The sequence below is a fragment of the Saccostrea cucullata genome, unplaced genomic scaffold (genome assembly GCF_032062105.1).
Source record: "Saccostrea cucullata isolate Sc308-1 unplaced genomic scaffold, CSIRO_AGI_Scuc_v1 ctg359, whole genome shotgun sequence".
Lineage (NCBI taxonomy): Eukaryota > Metazoa > Mollusca > Bivalvia > Ostreida > Ostreidae > Saccostrea > Saccostrea cuccullata.
Window position 1 is genome coordinate 367838 of NW_026935991.1, and position 19860 is coordinate 387697.

The following is a 19860-nucleotide window of genomic DNA, read 5'->3' on the forward strand; positions in this document are numbered from 1 at the left end:
TATTTTGAACCCCCCTCCTTCTTAAATTAATAGGGCAGGGGGACTCGATATTTTATGGCCATAATATTTTGAACCCCCTCCCTTTAAAAGTAAATTGGCAAAGGGACTCAATATATTATGGCCATAATATTTTGAACCCCCTCTCTTTTCAATGAAAAAGGTAGGGGTTCAATATTTTATAAAGGGGTTCAATATATCGCAGCGAAAAAGTGAACCCGGGTTCAAAATATTATGCGATATATTGAACCCAGGTTCAACATATCGCGGTATCAAAATATTATGCAACACTTGTCAATATGAAGTTTTACGGCCCGATCACGTGATAACTTAGAACCAATCAGATAACGCATTGTTTAGAATATTTATAATGAGGTATAATAATCACTGTTAGCATTAAGGCTTTCATCAGAAATTTTTTTAGAATATTAAATTAAATTGTTGAAATACAAAAGCAATTTACTTAGAGCTTACACTGAAAATTTATTTGCTTGATTTAGAAACACTATTGATACCTTGTCCTGTTCTTTGGTAAACATTAAATCTTGCTGGGGTGTTTCTCCATCATACACTCTGCCTGGTACTGGGGCTGATCTGTCAACAATGATGGAGGCCTGGGCTACTCCTATACTTCTCAAGTCCACTATAATCATAGAGAAATTGTAGTCACACATATTCAAAGAGAACAAGTGAAGGCAATTATGTGCAGAAAAGTATGTGCAACAAAATGCCTACAAGAAGCTATAACTGCCTTTTCATCATTTTCACACCTTCAAATTCTGTTATCCAAGCTTTGGATATAAGAAAGTATAGTATATCCTACCGTTATTGACTGCCTTGATTTTGACAAAGATTTCCTTTCCGTCAGTCATTTGGTGTATGTATGATATGTTTGGGGAGTAGTCAATCTGTGTCCATGCCAGTTCATCACAGTCTCTGGGGGTGTGGCCAAGACATAAGTCATTTCTACTTAACCCAGAATGGGGATCACTATGCAAAAAGAAACAGATTTTACCTGTAGTTCATCATAGTGAAAATTACGTACAACTTACAACATCCTAGATTATTCTCATCAATGAAAATATATCAAAATTTTACAAGATTTACATGAATGATTTACTCACGAGGAGTTGTGTGACAGTGTGAGGTTGAAGGTCTGTTCATCGTACTGGACATTGAAGATTTCGTACACGACAGGAGGAGAATTGTCTATTGTGTAGGCCGTGGAGTGACAGACAGATGTCCCCAGGGGACCTCCATACCCCACTTTGTTGATGGCCCTCACAGTGATGTAGTATTTTCCATCTGTAAAACAATTCTTCACATTATGCTTCACATATTTAACAAATAATATTTTAATTCAAGAAGAATGAACTTATAATATACTGAAAGGAAAAAGAAACGCATATTTTACTTTTAAATTAAATTAAAACTATTTTTTCGAAAATGTTTTCCAGTATTGTTATCAAACATTTTAATTCACTTTAATCTACAAGTTACCAAAATCTTGTGTGACTTTGACTGATAATTCCTGAGTTATTGAAATTGATATGTCGATACCCCCCAAAATTAAAATAAAAATTCTCATCATCTCCCTTGCACATTTTTAACAGCCTTGATTTTCCTGTGCATTGAGTTCACCAGAGCATTTATCTTTCTCATTTGATTATTATTGTCCGACAATAGTCTTAATGGTTGATAGAAGCTGTATTATTCCAAAGCCAACAAATGTGCCACGAATTTTCATTTTGAAGAATTTACAGAATCCAGCTGGTTTTGGCTACATTTTCCGAGTGTGAACATGCTAAAAACATTACGCACACGACGCGTACGTGCGCGCGTGAGAGTAAAATCGACGTAAAAGTTGCCAAACGCGCGGACCAAATTAGAGCAGAGAATTTCTATTTTAAGGTGAAAATATTGGTATGATAGTTTGCCGTATAAATATTGGTTTCAGTGATAACACCTTGACAACAACCGAGGTGACATGATGAAAAGCCCTGTCTTGATGTGACGTTGTTACGCGTCAACGCCACCGCCATCGTTGGTTGGAAACCTTTTAATTTACTCTCTGACAACTGAAAAACCTTTTTTTGTTGAAAAGTTTAAAACAAACTGCACAGCAACATCTTGTTGCCTTTTTATTCACTTGCAATTCAGTTGTGTAACTTTCGTCAGCCATACCATGATTGCATGAAATTTAACAAATGCGGAAAACGATGTCTATAACTCCAATGCTTAGCACCACAAAATGTGATCATAAAATTGTCATCATCAACATGCATTATGCCATACATTTCATGGTTGAGTAATTTTGACCAGCAATTTTAGTGCACAGTAATCAAAATACACATTTGACAAATTTTCATAATTTTATAGTTAAATATATTTCGATATTATGCTATTATGCGTTTCTTTTTCCTTTCAGTATACATGTATATCTTCACTTCCAAAGAGCCTAATTCTCTAGATTTATTCAAAAGACAACATAACTGTATCCTCACTTTCTAATACATGTGTGCTGCAATACTCTGCCTTTTAAATCCACAGACACTGTAATTTTACCTGGCAGTACTGTGTAAGGTGCTGGTATGGGGGTCATGATGACGCTGTAAGTCCACTGGGAGGAATCCAAGAGGTGACCGTGGGGGTCGTGGAATTTGTAAACAGTATCGTCACAATGACTCAAACCAACTGCCACAGCGTATCCCAGAAGGCCTGTCTCATTGTCATGAATCCCATCCCAGTTTGCTGTTTAAATGAATACATTGATAAAATGACCTTCTATACAGATTTCCATATTGTTTTCCCATGTTTACTAGCACTTCAAGCAAGTGAGCAATTTTTTCAATGGCTTTCCTTTTCAAATACATGTATTCTTTAAATTTAAAAATTTTCTTTTTTGGTGCTCTAATTGATTTCAAGTAACGTACCTGATATGTATTGGTTGGCTCTGGTGTAGAGAAGATCTGTTTTGAACTCATGTCCATTGTAGACTGTTTCTGAGCCTGGTCCATCTACAATGACCCTGTGGTTTTTGGTGGTAGGATTCACTCCTTGACAATAAAGTCTCTGCCAGTTATCTCGGTCCGAGGGTATCAATGTAGTACAGGGCAGGGTCTCAGTTCTGTCACTGGTTACTTTGATTTGCCCTAAAACCATACTCATAAATGTTCATACATGTAGTATGAATAGAACTATGTAATCCCTTACAAATAGTCTTCAGTGAGAAAAAATATTAAAATTTTGGTAGAAATCACTGCATATGGTATATCAGTGGTATGAAACCACAGGATTTTTGCAAAGGGAATTATTACAGACTCAGAAGTCCAATTACTGGAATGCAATTTAAAGGCCTGTTTGAGACCAATAGTTACATACATGATGTTGGAGTCGGTGGGGTGAAGTCAGTCAGAATTGGCTCAGAGCTTAGGATGTTGGTAAAACCCAGGGAGTTGACAACTTCAAAATTGAAGAAGTACAGTTGGTTGTGGATTAAGTTCAGGTTGGTGTATTCAAATCCTCTGTTGGATCCTACTCCCAGCTTCTCATAGTGCATGTACAGGCCATCCTAAAGGGTGAAATAAATTCTTTGTAACTCTGTCTATTGCAAAAATACACAATTTTCTATTAACATTCGGTAGCTGCCAATTGTAGTGAAGTACTTTTAAAGTGAAAAGTGCCTATTAAATGATATTTGAAATCAAAGAGAGACTTCTTGACCTTTTAGTAAATATTCAGTTTTCATCTACTTACCACTGCTGTTTTGTAGTCTTGTCCTTCTATGACCTCCAGAAGTTCACAGTGTCCACTGCTGCCAAAATCATAGTTAAAACTGAGACACTTTGTCACATGCATGCCATTACAGATAGTGGCACACTCCCCCACGGTGGCTATCTTAGAGTGGGAAGCACTGACAGTACCTAAGCCAACCAAGCGGGCTATCTTCCCCGCAGAAAACAACTTCATCACCTTCTCATGTGTTGGGTCATTTCCTATTAAGAAATACAATTTTTTTAGTACAACACTGTAAACCAACTAAAACTTTATTCAAGATTTATTTGAAATCTATCTGTGAGTCACGTGCTGACTGAGATAACATAATTCAAGCAAAGAATATTTCTAAGTAACAAAGGTCTCATAACTCAGCGATATTTCATGCAAGTGAACCAAAGTTGGTTTCTCACACCACAAACTTACCCACATTATAGTTGACTACATTTTCCTGTAGGTTGACACTGGTCCAGCCCACGATCTGACTTCCATCTTTCCCTGTTCCGTACCCCACAGCCACCCTGCTCTCTGTGATGGGGGAGTCCTCATACACCGTGACTGTGGCCTTCAGTACGTTAGGGTTACTGGTGGATCTGAAGGCCACACCCATTCTACCTCCTGGAAGTGTGACATCATAGGTGGCTAGGGAACAGATGGCTGTTGCTGTTTCTCCTGCTTGATTTGTGACGTAAACAGAGAAGTAGAGAGGTACCCCAGAGGGACTCAACACCTGCAAATATCAATGAAAAAATATTTTACTGAATGTCCTTCAAGATCACAAAAAAATATAGAATTCACATTTGACTTGCTAGTCATATACAAATAAATATTCAGTCTTTACAAGTCCTGAATTTTTTAAAGAAGTATTTCTTCAGCAATATTTTAATAACAGAATAGAGTCTGAATTGTGTGATATTCTTCAGAAAAGATGTATAATTTAGTTAATTTGCATACATCATTCAGCATTGTGGAGAAACCTCCCAGTTCCTTTCCTGATATGACATCTTTCCCTCCAGGAACTGTCCCGATGTCCAGCGTCATGTTAATGTCACTCAGGTCGTCCCCAGCATCCAGAAACACTCTAAACATGGGCTCCTTGTAATCCCGCCCTGGCTCCTGGATCACACCACAGCGATCCTCGCTGGTAGAATTCTGCAGAAATACCAAGTCAAAACTTTATTTACATTTGGCAGAAATAGCTGTGAATCATTTATCAGCACTCCTTAAAGATTTCACTGAAAAACTTCAAAGATTGATTTTAGAATGTTCAAACTGCATGCCCAAAGAAAAAAAAAATTCCTTGAAAATCTGTAAATCAATAATACCCCAAAGCTCCTTATTTCTGGAGGTGTGTGATCTTGTTCCTGTTTCTTCAGGTCTATGACCAGCCTCTGTATAGTGGGAGACTTGTAATCCCATAACCTGGACCTAAACAGTTCCTTCTGGAACTGTGTGAAGCCAAGATCAACATCCATCACAACCTTTGCTTGGAGTGTCAGCTTCACAGGTTTCAGATTCAGGTACATTTGAACTCTGGAATTACAATGAAAATTTAATACAAAACGCTCAAAAATCCATATATAGGAGTAATATGATAATAAGAAAAATTGTTAAAGTTGAAAGCATGAATTCTTACCCTACTTCCAGTGGAAATTTATTAAAGCTAAGTTCAGCTGTTGAGGGGAAACCCACATCTATCATGCTTCCTTCTAATTTCAGAGTCCCATGCAGGAAATTCCCAACGGAGAGTTCACCTGACACTACCACTGCTCCATAAGGATCTACTTTTGCACTTCCTGTCATGTCCATAACCTTCACTCCGGCGGTAAAAGTGGAACCAAGGTTTCCTGTGGCACTGAAGCCTAAACAAGGCAGACATTTACAATCAACTTCAGAAGTAACTTTATTTTGCAATTTTATGATCATTCATCGAAAGAAAAAATTAATATTCATGATTTTATGATGCACAATTTACCAAAATTCATTCTGATGAGGCCTCCAACAAAGAACATTTTGTTGTAGGAGAAGACATTGACAGTCTGTCTGGGGAAATCCTTGGTTCCTGACAGCTCCAAGTCAAACTTCTTGAAAATGCTATCTGTACTGCTACTTATATTTAGCCTGCTGTTGAAGTCAGAATACTGCAAGATATAACCATTTCTGATTAAAAGTGGAACAGGCAATCCATAGAATGACATACAGTCAAACTTCATTATCTCGAACCTGATGGGACTGAGAAAAAAACTTTGAGATACAGGATCAGGATGATTATAAATTTTAAAAGCACAAAAGCGTTTTTGGAAATTAAATCCCACACGAAATTTTATGGTTGAATATACTTTAACGAAATTAAATGCCCACATTTTTTGAAGACAAAAGAACGAAATTTTATGCCCACGAAAATTTGTGCTTCTACAGTACTTAAAGATTATGTGGTGGGGACTTCCAAATCACTTGGACATATCCACCTGTATTAAAATTATGGCTTTATTGCAAAATTTCATGATTGTTTTAACTGCATTTATTCAGGAGCATGGCTTAAATATGACTTTTTACACCTATATTGAAATTTGTACGAGTGAAAAATTAATATATTGAGAGATTTTATTTAAAACAAAAATATACACATCTCCTTGGGGTTAATGTGTGTATTTTCTATATGTATGTTTGTTTACTACATTTGTATATATATTTTAACAGTCGTGCATTCTTTTTACTTATTTGCTGCTTATGTGTTACCATTTATACTTTGTCTATCTCCAATTGTCCTGGAGATAGGTCAAATTGTAAAAAGTCCCCATAATCCAATATGTGTTTTGTATATAATAAACTTTGTAACTGTAACATTGTTTGAGTTTTATATAAACATCAGAAAGCATTGTAAAACACCTGGTCAAATCAAAAAGTAATTTCTATATGCGCTTATGTACAATAACCCACCAAAGCTTTAGCCAGATCTTTCAGTTGTGATAACAGGTTGGCGACTTGAGAAGAATTCATATTTTTGATGTCCAGTATGGCCTCCAGGTCTCCTATCGTCATACAAGCTAACTTCTTACTCAGAAGCTTTATTCCCATTGCATTCAGACCCTGTCCCACCACATAAATACCACCGTCCTTTACTGCTGATGGAGGGGGCCCAGTACCAATGAGTTTCTCAATGGAATCAGCTAAAAAGGGATCATTTTTGTTCAGATGGTAATTTGATCAAGCATAAAATGCTTAATATTAAGAAAATAGTTCATTATATGATAGTGAATTCAAATTTCACATTTTCATTTTGTTGAAATGTTATATATATTTGCAGAAGTTAACCTTTTGCTAAGCATTTTGTACATCAAAATATTCTTAGAAATATAGATGTTTAAGCAGTAAAACCTATATCTGTTCAGTACCTCCTTGAAAGGTGAAGTTCTCTATTATTTGCAGACGTTAACCTTTTGCTTAGCATTTTGTTCCAGTACATCAAAATATTTATTTATTCTTAGAAATACAGAAGTTTAAGCAGTAAAATCTATATCAGTACCTCCTTGAATAGTTGAGTTTTCTGTTATATTACTTAAAACTGGTAAAGTCAGAGGATTGTTCATTCCTAGTGAGATTATCTGGGTCTTTAGGCTGGCTTTAGCATCATCATTTGAAATGAAGGTACTGGCCATATTTGTTGATCTCTTGAATTTCTAAAAAGCATTGTTTAAAAATCAATTAATCTCTACTATTCTGATAAATTATTTCGACTTTGCCATCAGACGTCATCATATTTTCTTTTAAGCCGATAAAAGTTAAGCTTTGAAAGTATCTTGAAACTTTTTATATTAAATAATTTATAATGATTCTATTTACAGCATGATCCCGGCAGAGCACTTGGAAGTCCTCAATGTCTTCATTGGTTGCTCCACTCTCCAGTAGTGTCCTCACTCCAGTCTTGAAGTCTGAGGGATCAAGTCTGTAAATTGAAGCACATTCATTGTGATATTATAAACAATATAACGTTCTTATAATTAGCTTTATCCCATTAAACTAAAATGCATTATGCTTCCAAATTCAGTAGCATTACAAAATGCATGAGAACATTTTGAATCTCAGTAATGTTATCTTAAAAATTTTATCAAGTTCTCAAATTTTCTAACGACTTACTGTGATAAAATGACGGATCTTCGTTTCCTCCTCCTTGCGGTACATAATGGTGTATCAATGTCAGTGTTACCATCTATAACATCATAGGTAGCTGTGGAGCTGCCGACTATTGTCAGTGAGGCAGTGATTTCATGGGTCTCATTGATTTTATTCTTTGAGTAACTCAGACTAAATGTGGGTGTACTCCCAATAACCTCCGAAACTGTTCCACCTATATTAATAATTAATATACATGTATATGTACAAGATGTTAAAAAATTTTAACAAAATTTGTTCATTTTTGATGAATGTTCCATTTGCATGAATTGTCTTCTTTTTTAAATATTTTTTTTTTTGCTGGGAAAAAAATTCATAAAAATATATAGCATAAGTGATGAATTAAATCCTACCATCTGTTAGAGATGACAATGCCTTGCTGTATGTATTCCTCTCAATTTCATATTCAATGCTGTTACTTCCACAGTTGACTTGAATCTTGAAGTAGATATTTTTAGGACCCAGATCAAAGTTTGTATTAAAGCAGCATTGAATTCCAGAACAGTCTGCCAGAATGTCACAATTGTTGACACCATCAGGTGGAAGGTTAAAGTTTGGACAAGCTTTAAACAGAAGACACACTGCTGTTATATGAACCAGTTATCTTCTTTAGGAAGTGATCTGTACAGAGTGTAACTGTAAAATCCCTTTCAATTATTTATTACAAAGTTGCTTACCTGTATTATCATAGGTAAATGGTGTACACTGTGTCTGCTTCCAGAATCCAAATGATACTCCTAAATGAAGGAATTTTTAAAGAAAAGTTCATAAAAGTTCATCCTAATGTCACTGGCGAATGTATATATTTCATCAAAAATTCTAGAAAACTTAAAAAAAACTGTAGAAACACAAATTTAAATGGACATAAAATTTCGTTGTTTTGAAATCAAACCAATGTAAAATATAATCATATAAAATTTCATGTAAGATTTTAGTTAATATTTATTAACAACAAAATTTAATCCTCAATTAATATTTCTGCTTCTACAGTACCTGGCAGGTATTGAGCTGGAGGGGGTGGGGTGCAGCTTTGGTATCCCAGCTCATAATTCATGGCCACCTCTGTACATGAACTAGCCTCATAACACAAACTAACTTTGCCCTGAACTGAAAATTCTGATGATGCAGGGTTGTGTGTGACTTCGTAGCTAAAAAAAAATTAAGGTGCATTTTTTTGTTTCATTTATAACTCTTTATTCTTTAATTCATTCAATAGCATCCTCAATCTATTTTTATGACTTACCCCCACTTCACAACACCATGTATTTGAATTTCTTCATTTGTCCCTATATAAATAAACAAAAATAGAATTTAAGTGATCTTTAAAAATTTGTTAAAAAAATAACATACAAAACAATGATATATCGTCGCAAATGGATTTCAAATTGATGAATCACAAGTAAAAGATGACATGAATAATGTTTTAGTAATATCAAAATGCAGCATTGCCATGATATACCCTTTATGATATACAGAAGTAAAACTGAACTAGAACTGTCTAGGTAATCGCAGCATTGCATATAATTACCCCAAGCATAATTGAATAGTTGATTTTCTGCCTTTGCCACTTGATTTCCAATGACAGAATTCATTTTATAGGTACAGGAGTTCATCTTCAGTTCCACTTTGGTGTGTCGTTTGACTGGTTCAATATACACACAGCACGTGACAACCTCACACGATGCTGGAATGTGACATCTCACTTTGTCCTGATGAGAAGCATCGGCCAGTGATGCTGTGCTTGTGGCACAATCTAAAATCAATGAATATACAATATAAATATGCAGTTGAACTATCAATGTCTCAAAATACCATGATCTCTCAGGGTGAGTTGGAAATTTTAGCCTTATTTGCTTTATGATTTTAACTTCAATATCTGGCATCCTGGAAAATTTCAAAGATTTTTCTTGCCCCCATGCAGTTTAAGATAAGTTTTATTAACTTTATATGAATTTGTTAATGTAAATTAAGGACTACAGTACAATGTAATATAATAGGCTATAAAACATTCATTGAATGTCACAATGATATTTAACATACAGTTTTATTTTTAGGTTTAGTACATTTATGCTCTGATGCATAACATTCATTTCAGTATATATCAGGCTGTCAATCTTAAAATGTTCCATACAAATGCAAACTAGAACTGTGTTGCTGGGTTTATCAGAAGTAAGTTTTGGCATAAGAAAGAGAGGTACACTGGTCTGTATTTACATGAAATTTTTCTTCCAATGACCTTGAACTTCCCCAAATGACCTTGGGTCAAGGTCATGACACTACCTTAGGTCATGGGCAATCTTTGTGTGAAATGACAACCTACCAAGTTTATCCATAAGAAAGATATGGACCGGACACGAATTATGAAATTTTTCTTCCAGTGACCTTGAACTTCCCAAATGACCTTGGGTCAAGGTCATGACACACCCTTGGGTCATCTTTGTGTGAAAGTTAGACAGAGAAAAGGCTGAAAAAAACATTTAAAATGGAATAATTACTTTTGAGTGACCTTGAACTTCCCCAGCTGATAAAGGTCAGCCTACCTTTCACAATTTTTGTGTGAAATTAAGTTTATCCAACAGTACAACTGGACACGAATTATAATACTTCCCCAAATACCTTGGGTCAAGGTACTTTGTGTGAAATGAAAACCCACCAAGTGCAAAATGATGAAACAATTCTAGAATTCTAGAATATAATCACAATGATATTTAACATACGAATATTTTCTTCCAGTGACCTTCAACTTTTGATAGTTGACACACCCTTTGGTTGGGAAATCTTTGTGTGGTGTAGTACATTTATGCTTTGATGCATAACATTCATTTCAGTATATATCAGGCTGTAAATCTTAAAATGTTTCATACAAATGCAAATTACCAGGGTTTAGAAGTCCATCTTTGTAAGTACAAGTCTCCATAGGGAATTCTGTGTCACTGTATATGGTAAAGCTCTCAGCACATGCAGAACCATCCTCATAACATACATGGACAGACATGTCCACTTTGTATTTATTATTGGCTGTGTCCTCCGTGATCTTATACCTAGAATACAAGGATCAAATTCTTTGCATCATTTGATATCTACTATTAATTTTTAGCCATCAGATATCAATTTTGTAGATTTTAACTTCTCAGGAGGGATTGATACAGATCTCATAAAATATCTGGATTCAATATTCTTACCTCACTTCAAACATGCCTTTCAGAGACATTTTCTGTTCTGCACCTAAATCAAAGATTGTAACACTGAATTGATCATTCTTTTCAAAGTAATAATTTGTTTTAAAAACACATATTTTAACATTTTTCATGCAACTGCAGGTAAACAGTTTGTTGTAACAGTGATTAAGCTAATGACCATTACTCAACATTTATTTAATTATTTAAAAGATAACAGAAATACTAAACTGTTCTTCCAGTTTGTTTTTTAGAAGAAAAACATAGCATACCAAATGTAAAGCTGTGTAGATACTGGTTGACTGTAATCTTTTCTACTCTAATGTCCAGATAGTTTCCACACTGACTGAAGTCAAGGGACACTTCCACAGATTGACCGGTCAGTCGAGCCACATCCACACAGCAAGTGGCCGCAGAGCAGGTCGAGGGATTGTAGCAGGTGATGGCCTCTCCCGTCAGGTTCCTTAGTGTGGGGGGACTAGCACAGTCTGTTTTAAGACAGAAAAAATGTTATTCTCTGGTTATGCATAATTTCATTTTTATTTTTCAAAACACTGAATGACATCATTGGGACATGAATTTGTAATAGGAGCACACATAGAATTCCTTCTTAGTCTTCAATGAAATGACTTCTACTGTATCACTTTGAATGGAGTCACATGATTGTTGTTACACTAAACTGTCTCTCTTGTGATTTCTTTATATCAGAAATTAATACACCAAAGTTTGAGATAAAAAAAAATTAATTAAATTAATAGATCTGTTGACTATCTCTCATACCAGAATTCCACCCATCAGAGCCAGCAGATGAGTAAATTGTGTCCGTTGTTCTACTGCAGGATGGTGACTTCATCATGTTTTCTATCCCATGATCCTCCAGGAGTTCCGACCGCAAGAAGCCAGACAATGGGTTCAGAGTAGAACTCGCACCTCGACTTGTCAACCAAGTGGATAAACTGAATCCTTAAAACGAAAAACAAAAAATTATAATATAAATAAAAATATACAATTAAAAGTATTATTCAAAAAACTTTCTGCAAGGATATTTTTTTTTTTAAAAAGAAATGAGAACATATCAGAGGAAAAGATGGGATTTATCCATACCCTGAAGTCCAACTGTCCAGTCACACACAGGCTGTACAAACTCTGTGTTCTGTAGGACATTCTCACTAACAATGCAGGTGCCCCCTTCAAAGCAGGCTTGAAGTTGGAGGTTTGTCACATACTTCTTCTGTGCTATCAAATCCACCAGATCCATTCTACGAGTGTATGCGTGTATATTTCAGAATCATATTATGTGGATACAAAATGAGTGCAACTTTATAGATTCATATGCCTTGTTTATATTTCAAATTCAATATTTTATATATATAGCTGAAGACTTACTTCCATTTGACAACACCATTCAAATTGAACTGTTTTGATGATCCTGAAAAGTCAAATTGTTAACACATTTCACTCATTTGCTTCTTTGTCTACTCCTAAAAGATTTTTTTTTTTTTAACGCTTCACTTCAATGCACATATAACAATGTGCTATATATTGTTTACTTATTTCAGAGTTTGTACAATCTACTGGAGAAACAAAGACAATCGTCATGAACTGAACCTACCCCAGTCATAATCCAGAAGGTCTGTTGAATCTTTCAGTTTGTCTATCTCAGCTTCCACTTTATATCCACAGAAATTAATTTTTGTTTTTATTTCTATGTGACGTTTAACTGGTGCCAACAACATACAACAGGAAATTTGATCACATGATGAAGACAGATGACACCGGACTTCTGAAGGATCGGAAATTGTACCAAGTGCTGTCGGTGGGGTAGCACATGCTAAGAAAATTAAAGAAAATGAATTGTTAGCCCTTCTTCTTATTTTTTCAAACAGTTATTTAAAGAAGGTTAACAAATAGATATACCTCTGCCTATCAGTTTAAGGTTAATGTCAAAATGTCAACAGCTCTTTCAATGAAACAATTTTGACTTACCATTATTCCAGCCACTTGTAGCAGGACCATAGACAGAGTCAGAGAGAGTACACTGGTCTGTGTTGTACATGAAGTGGTCCAGTCCCAGTTCCATATATAGACTGTCTGCTTGAACATCTGTGATGGACGCCACATCAGCAATGGACCGAGCAGTCATCCAGGTGGTTAAAGAGAATGCTAAAAAGAAAAATCAGCATCATAAAATGTGATTTGAGGATATAAATTTATGATTTATATCCAAAACTACATACACGAAGTAACTACTGAAGCATAACATCATTCATCTCTTAATAATACACAACATGTCACAGCATCACATGATCAATACATCCTATGTAAGAAGAGAACCTGGATTCATATGCCTTGTTTATATTTCAAATTCAATATTTTATATATATGCATGTCTTCCATTTGACAACACCATTCAAATTGAACTGTTTTGTGTTGAAAAGTCAAATTGTTAACACATTTCACTCATTTGCTTCTTTGACTCCTAAAAGTGTAAGTCTGCACATATAACAATGTGCTATATATTGTTTACTTATTTCAGAGTTTGTACAATCTACTGGAGAAACAAAGACAACCGTCATGAATTGAACCTACCCCAGACATAATTTAGGAGGTCTGTTGAATCCTTCAGTTTGTCTATCTCAGCTTCCACTTTATATCCACAGAAATTAATTTTTGTTTTTATCTCTACGTGACGTTGAACTGGTGCCAACAACATACAACAAGAAATCTGATCACACGATGAAGAAGAGAAATGAACATGACAAGTTAGTTAGGAAATTATGAACTATAGCACAAATATAACAAATAAATATCTGCCTTTAAAGGTTGTCAAAAAATTGAAACAATTTTGATACTCCTGTGATAAGGACCATACAGAGTCTCACTGGCTGTGTTTACAAACATCCCAGTTCCATATATAGGCTGTCCTTGAACATGTGTGATGTGGTCACATCAGCAAATAACAATTTGCAAGAAAAAAAAAATCAGCATCATAAAATGTGATTTGAGGATATACATTTATGATTTGTATCCAAAACTACATACATGAAGTAACTACTAAAACATAACATCATTCATCTCTCAGTAATACACAACATGTAACAGCATCACATGATCAATACATCCTATGTAAGAAGAGAACCTGGATTTAGGAATCCTCCAGTGTAATTGCATGTCTTCATACTGAACTTTGTGTTGGAGAAGATAGTGTAAGTCTGACTACAGGATCCCGAGTTATAACAGGCAGAGACAGAGAAGGTAAAGCTGTACTGTCTATTTTCTTTATCTGTAGTGATGGCCGTGCTGGAAATGAATTATGACAATTAGTTTTATAATATATAGCACAAATATCAAAGTCTGCAAAGGTGCAAAAAATTCTTATACTCCTGTGATAAGTTACACTCTCACCTGGCTTTAAACATCCCCTTCAAGCCTACTGTGTATGTGGTACCTGAAATAACAATTTGCAAGATCCTCGATCAAGTAAGAAAGGAAGTTTACAAAACTTTGAACTATATTTTCAAGGAAAATCAGCTGAATTTTTAACACATACCATTCAAACCAATATCTGATATATACATCCTGACTGGCACTCTCTCTATAGTAACATCCATGTAGTTAGAACACTGGTTGAAATCTAGTTCCACTTCCAGGGGTCGGCCATTGAACCTGTTAATCTCCATACAACATGTGGCTGCAGTACAGGAGGCAGGGTTGTAGCAGTTAATGGCCAAAGCACTCAAATCTGTCAATGTTGGGGCGGGGGAACAGTCTACAATAAAATATAGTAGACACTTAGCATGAAACAGTGGAAGCAATTGTCAATGATGAAATCAAATATAATTGGTAAGAACTCTGCATAGAATCATTATATATAACAAGCTATCTTTGACAATTTACATTCAATATCTTGATAGCTGTTCATTATAAGCATGATTTATGTACTTTCATAGCCTTACATGTAAATGGTTTTTCAAACAGATTTCATTTCAAAAATGTTCAAACTTACTTAATTTAAAAATTAAGGTACTTCCATTAATTTAAACATAATACCTGATACCCAGCCATTGACAGGTGTGGTAGAGGTATAAATAGCATCTGTCCTGCTACAGGCTGGCTGCTTCATCATGTTAGCTATTCCGTGTTCCTCTGTGACCAGCATCTGTAGGTGCTGAGGGAGGGGTGACAGAGTGGGTGAGTAGCCTCTAGCATTAATGTAGTTGTTCACAGAGAAAGCTGCTCAAATAAAATCAACAGTGTAAAAGATACATGTATATCATAAAATTTTCAATATATCCAATACCTTTTACACAGATAAAACATGTTTAATGATAACAGAATAACTTACCCATTGCAGTTGATCTTTCACAGTCTCTCTTGGGTAGTACTGTGTCTTTTAAGACAGAGGCCACAACAGCACAGGCAGAGGCACTCTCAAAGCAAACACTGATGTCCAAATTCACTATATACTTATTTTGTGCCTGTAGCTCATAGAAACTTACTCTACAATAAAGAACAGACAAAATAACTATTTTTCACAGATGATATCATTTACTGTCCCCCGCTTTCGCGAAAGCGAGGAGACATTAAATCTCATTCGTCTATCAGTCTCTCTAGCTGTCTGTCTGTCCATCTGTCACAAAACCTTTAACCTTGCCCATAACTTTTGATTTAGTGGAGCTATGACTTTCATGTTTCACATGTGTATTCCTTGTGATAAGACCTTTTTTGGGAAATTGAATCAAATTTGACCTTTTGACCTTGGAGTCAATAAGACTTTTACACAAAATTTTTAAACTTTTACTTTGGCCATAACTTTTGAAAGGTAGATACTAGGACTTTTACATTTCACTTATGTATTTTTTGTGGCAAGACCTTTCAGTGGATATCAACAACTTTGACCTTTTGACCTTGAATTAGTTTGTATTGTTGAAAAAAAAACACATAATTTTAAAAAGTAACACATATTGTTTATGTATATATCATTAAAAATTATTATCAGGAAATTAATTGCTTTTAATGTTTCTCCATTATATAATTGTTCTGCGTGGTATAAATCTGTTGGGTTATCAGTGTACACTTTGGCAAGATGATTAATTAATCTTGAACTTATTAAAAGAATCTTTTGAATTTTGGAGTTTGAACTTTTTAAAAACTTTATATTTTGGATGTACAACTCTTCATATATTCTGTCACATAATAATCCTTTAAGAATATACCTTACATTGCATATTACAAAACTTTACATATGCATGAAATTTTATTCCAAAATAATGACATAAAACGTATATTGCTTTGACTTCACAAAGAGTGAAGATATATACATATTACATGTATAATAAGATGTATTGGCCTTGCCTTCACGATTGACCTTATTCTTTAAAATACTTAACTTTGGTGATAATTTCTAAATGAATATTGAATATCAATTATTGACAATTTTGACATCCCTAATACATATCATTTATTAAACCAAACATTCACTGATTTGGAACACCTTGTTATATAAAATGTATATTCTGCTATAATTAAGATCACAAACACATAAATTCTACTTACTCTATTCCAAGCATGCCTTTCAAGAAAAACCTCAACGTATTTCCTACAAAAAGAAATGATTAATAAAGACAGCAAATGTTGAAAAGCATATCCATTAATGTATAACCATTATATAAACAGAGTCCTACCCTGTGTGTGGTTATAAAGATCAACACTGATTCTCAGCTTCTCCAGATAGATGGTCATCAGGAAGGAGCAGGGGTCTATATCGACCTTGACATGGAGGGAGTGACTGAGGAGGGAGGGGGACAGGCAGCACTCCACACCTGTACAGGTGCTATCCAGGTGACACACTACTGGTTTGGAGCTGATGTCAGGCAAAGATACAGCTGAAGTGCATGCTGCAAATAAAGGAATTTTTATCACTTTCAATGAAGTACTTCTGTCTTTCATTTCACATGTCTATGTCATATTTTTAGCTTCTTCAAAAATGTAATTGTTTTACAAGATTTTCTCTTTTCACCTTTGGTCCATCCATTTGATGATGAGGCATAGATGCCTGAGGTGGAAACACAGGCTGTGGTCTGAAGGTATTGCTGAGTCTCCATTGCTGTCATCAGTTCAGCAGTGTGAGCAGCATTCAGAGGAGATGAGTAGCCTTTACTTGTCATCCAAGCAGAAGCAGAGAAGCCACCTTAAAAGATCAAAATGCAGATATCTCTGAAATGATGATCCACAAAACAAAAGAAATTTGAGTAAACAAGATATCACTTTTGCCTTTAAATAATGATGGATTATTGTACCAAATTGCACCACCTTACCTTCAATACCACCTGCCCAGTTACATGTTTCCTTGGGGAAAACAGTTTTACCAAAGATGGTCTCCTCATGACAAGTACTGGTCTCAAAGCAGGTGCTGATTGTAAAGTCAGTCACATACACATGCTGAGAGGGTACATCCACAAGCCTGGCTCTATTAATATTAAATACACAGCACTTTGAAATTCTTTATATTTACTGCCCTTGTTAAAACAATCCTAATCACATCTTTCAATTCTGATTTCTAATAAAACACGTAGAGACAAAAACATGTACTTACTTCCATTTGATTACACCATGTAGGCTAAATTCTTTATCTGTATCTGAAGAAATGTGAAAAAAAAATATTCACACAACTTTTCAAACAAGTTGTTGCAAGCATACTGAATATCAGGCAATTAGCTCAATAAAAATGCTTTTGTTCTTCCTGTAGGGCACTTCCCTATAAGCATACAACATTACTGATAGACACTTCAGAAACTCTGACACTCACCCCAGCTGTAGCTCATCAGATCTGTAGAGACTTGGAGATTATCAATAGCTCCGGTCATGGTATGGTTACAGACATCAATCTGTATGTCCACCCTGGCATGTCTCTTGACTTCCGCCATGTACACACAGCAGGAGACATAATCACAGCTGGACTTCAGGTGACAGCGTACCTTGGTCTTGTCATTAATACTGCCCAGTGTAGATGTAGGAATAGAGGGGCAATCTGTAAGGGAAGTGGTAGTATTAATAAAACTTCATAAATAATACAATAATAGTTTCAACAGAAATTCAAAGACTATGTACAGGTATCTTGGTGTTGTCTGCTTAAATTTTTTATTAAAAAAATTGTTTTAAATTCATTTTGTTTGTTTGCATGATCTCTGACCAGAACAGCTGAAACTTATTGATCCATCTTTAAGAATGCTAAAAAAAAATTAATAAACTACTGTATACAGGGTTATTTTCGCCCCGTGTAATTTTCTCCCTTTTACTCTTGCAAATAATTTTGCCCCGTTTTAAATTCGCCCAGCTACAGTTATATAATTATATAGAATTCAACAGCTCTCTCGGTTTAAATTTAAAAAAAAGATGACTGTGTTAAAATAAATTTAATTATTCTCAGACAACTTATAATTCAACAACTCTCTTAGTTTTGACTATACTATAGTAATCTGTTCTGATGTTTACCACTTCTCCATCCTCCTGTAGCAGGACCGTAGACAGAGTCAGAGAGAGTACACTGGTCTGTGTTGTACATGAAGTGGTCCAGTCCCAGCTCTATATACAGGCTGTCTGCCTGGGCTTCTGTGATGGACGCCACATCAGCAATGGACCGGGCAGTCATCCAGTTAGACAGAGAAAAGGCTAAAATAAACAACATTTAAGTGAATAACAATTAGAAGATTGACCTGAGTGAACTGAGGAAATGTATGCTTTGAAATCTGGTTGAATTAGTTTTTGCTAAAAAATTTGACATACTGCTTAAAGAAAAAGAAAAATGGGGAAAATATCATAATGGCTCACTTGAATCCAGAAACCCTTCATTATATGTACAAGTCTTCATTTCAAATGGTGTCTGTTGAAATATGGTATAGGTCTGTTCACAAGTCCCAGGTTCATAGCATGCCTGCATCTCAAAACCTAATAAAATTTCCTTGTTTGCCTCATCTTTTGTTACATTATATCTACAAAAATAATTAAACAAATACACATGACTTTAAAATGGAAAAGAAATATCTAATCACATTTTAACTTGATTTGGTGAAAAGTATTATTTTACAGGAAAGATCTGTTGACAGTTATATACAGTATAGAGGGTTTTCTTGGCGGGTGTAAAATTTTAATTTTGTAATTTATTTTAGCAGACACAGGGTTTCAGGTTTTTGCATATGAACACTAAGAAGAGTACTGAATATTTTAGCAATTAAAATTTAGCGGGCTACCATCACGCCAAAATAAACCAAAATTAGCATCTCGCTAAAAAACCCTGCTATACGGTACAACATAGTGGTAAATTGTAATGATATCCATACAAAATGTATCTTACTTGAGTTTGAACATTCCTTTTAGGGAAACAGTGTGTTCTGTGCCTACAAAATCATAAAATTGTTTTAAGTTTTCATGGATTCACAGTTCCAGTATGTTTCTAGGCAAAAACAAACGTGATGTTTGATGGTTTTCTGGGCAGAGTGTAGAAATACTCACTGTACTGAAATCCTGTCAAGTACTGTTTGATGGGTATACGGTCGATGGTAATGTCCAGATAGTTCCCACAGTGACTATATTCCATAGATATTTCCATTAGTCTCCCCCCAAATCTTTCAAGTGTGAGGCAACAGGAAGCAGCAGTGCAAGATTCAGGGTTGAAACAATTTATAGTTGATAAAGGGAGGAGGGTGGGTAATACTGTTCTTGACCTACATTCTGAAATGCA

General features: G+C 35.1%; 1 protein-coding gene across 1 annotated transcript in view; it reads right to left on the reverse strand.

The window, feature by feature from the left end:
- LOC134244450 (uncharacterized) overlaps positions 1-19860 on the reverse strand; it is a 126261-nt gene that overhangs the window by 22240 nt on the left and 84161 nt on the right. Inside the window, 45 exon segments of the mRNA XM_062726712.1 lie at positions 513-640; positions 821-987; positions 1122-1302; positions 2563-2748; positions 2931-3149; positions 3379-3568; positions 3754-3992; positions 4198-4501; positions 4726-4923; positions 5097-5304; positions 5408-5633; positions 5747-5912; positions 6712-6941; positions 7298-7451; positions 7615-7717; positions 7909-8119; positions 8298-8507; positions 8622-8681; positions 8938-9092; positions 9188-9230; positions 9473-9697; positions 10367-10408; positions 10822-10985; positions 11127-11169; positions 11393-11608; positions 11901-12083; positions 12225-12379; positions 12507-12549; positions 12733-12951; positions 13107-13283; positions 14260-14420; positions 14526-14568; positions 14671-14889; positions 15171-15353; positions 15466-15620; positions 16677-16719; positions 16805-17017; positions 17140-17310; positions 17438-17589; positions 17716-17758; positions 17929-18150; positions 18615-18791; positions 18951-19111; positions 19474-19516; positions 19632-19850. Coding sequence (XP_062582696.1) covers positions 513-640; positions 821-987; positions 1122-1302; positions 2563-2748; positions 2931-3149; positions 3379-3568; positions 3754-3992; positions 4198-4501; positions 4726-4923; positions 5097-5304; positions 5408-5633; positions 5747-5912; positions 6712-6941; positions 7298-7451; positions 7615-7717; positions 7909-8119; positions 8298-8507; positions 8622-8681; positions 8938-9092; positions 9188-9230; positions 9473-9697; positions 10367-10408; positions 10822-10985; positions 11127-11169; positions 11393-11608; positions 11901-12083; positions 12225-12379; positions 12507-12549; positions 12733-12951; positions 13107-13283; positions 14260-14420; positions 14526-14568; positions 14671-14889; positions 15171-15353; positions 15466-15620; positions 16677-16719; positions 16805-17017; positions 17140-17310; positions 17438-17589; positions 17716-17758; positions 17929-18150; positions 18615-18791; positions 18951-19111; positions 19474-19516; positions 19632-19850 — 7250 coding nt within the window.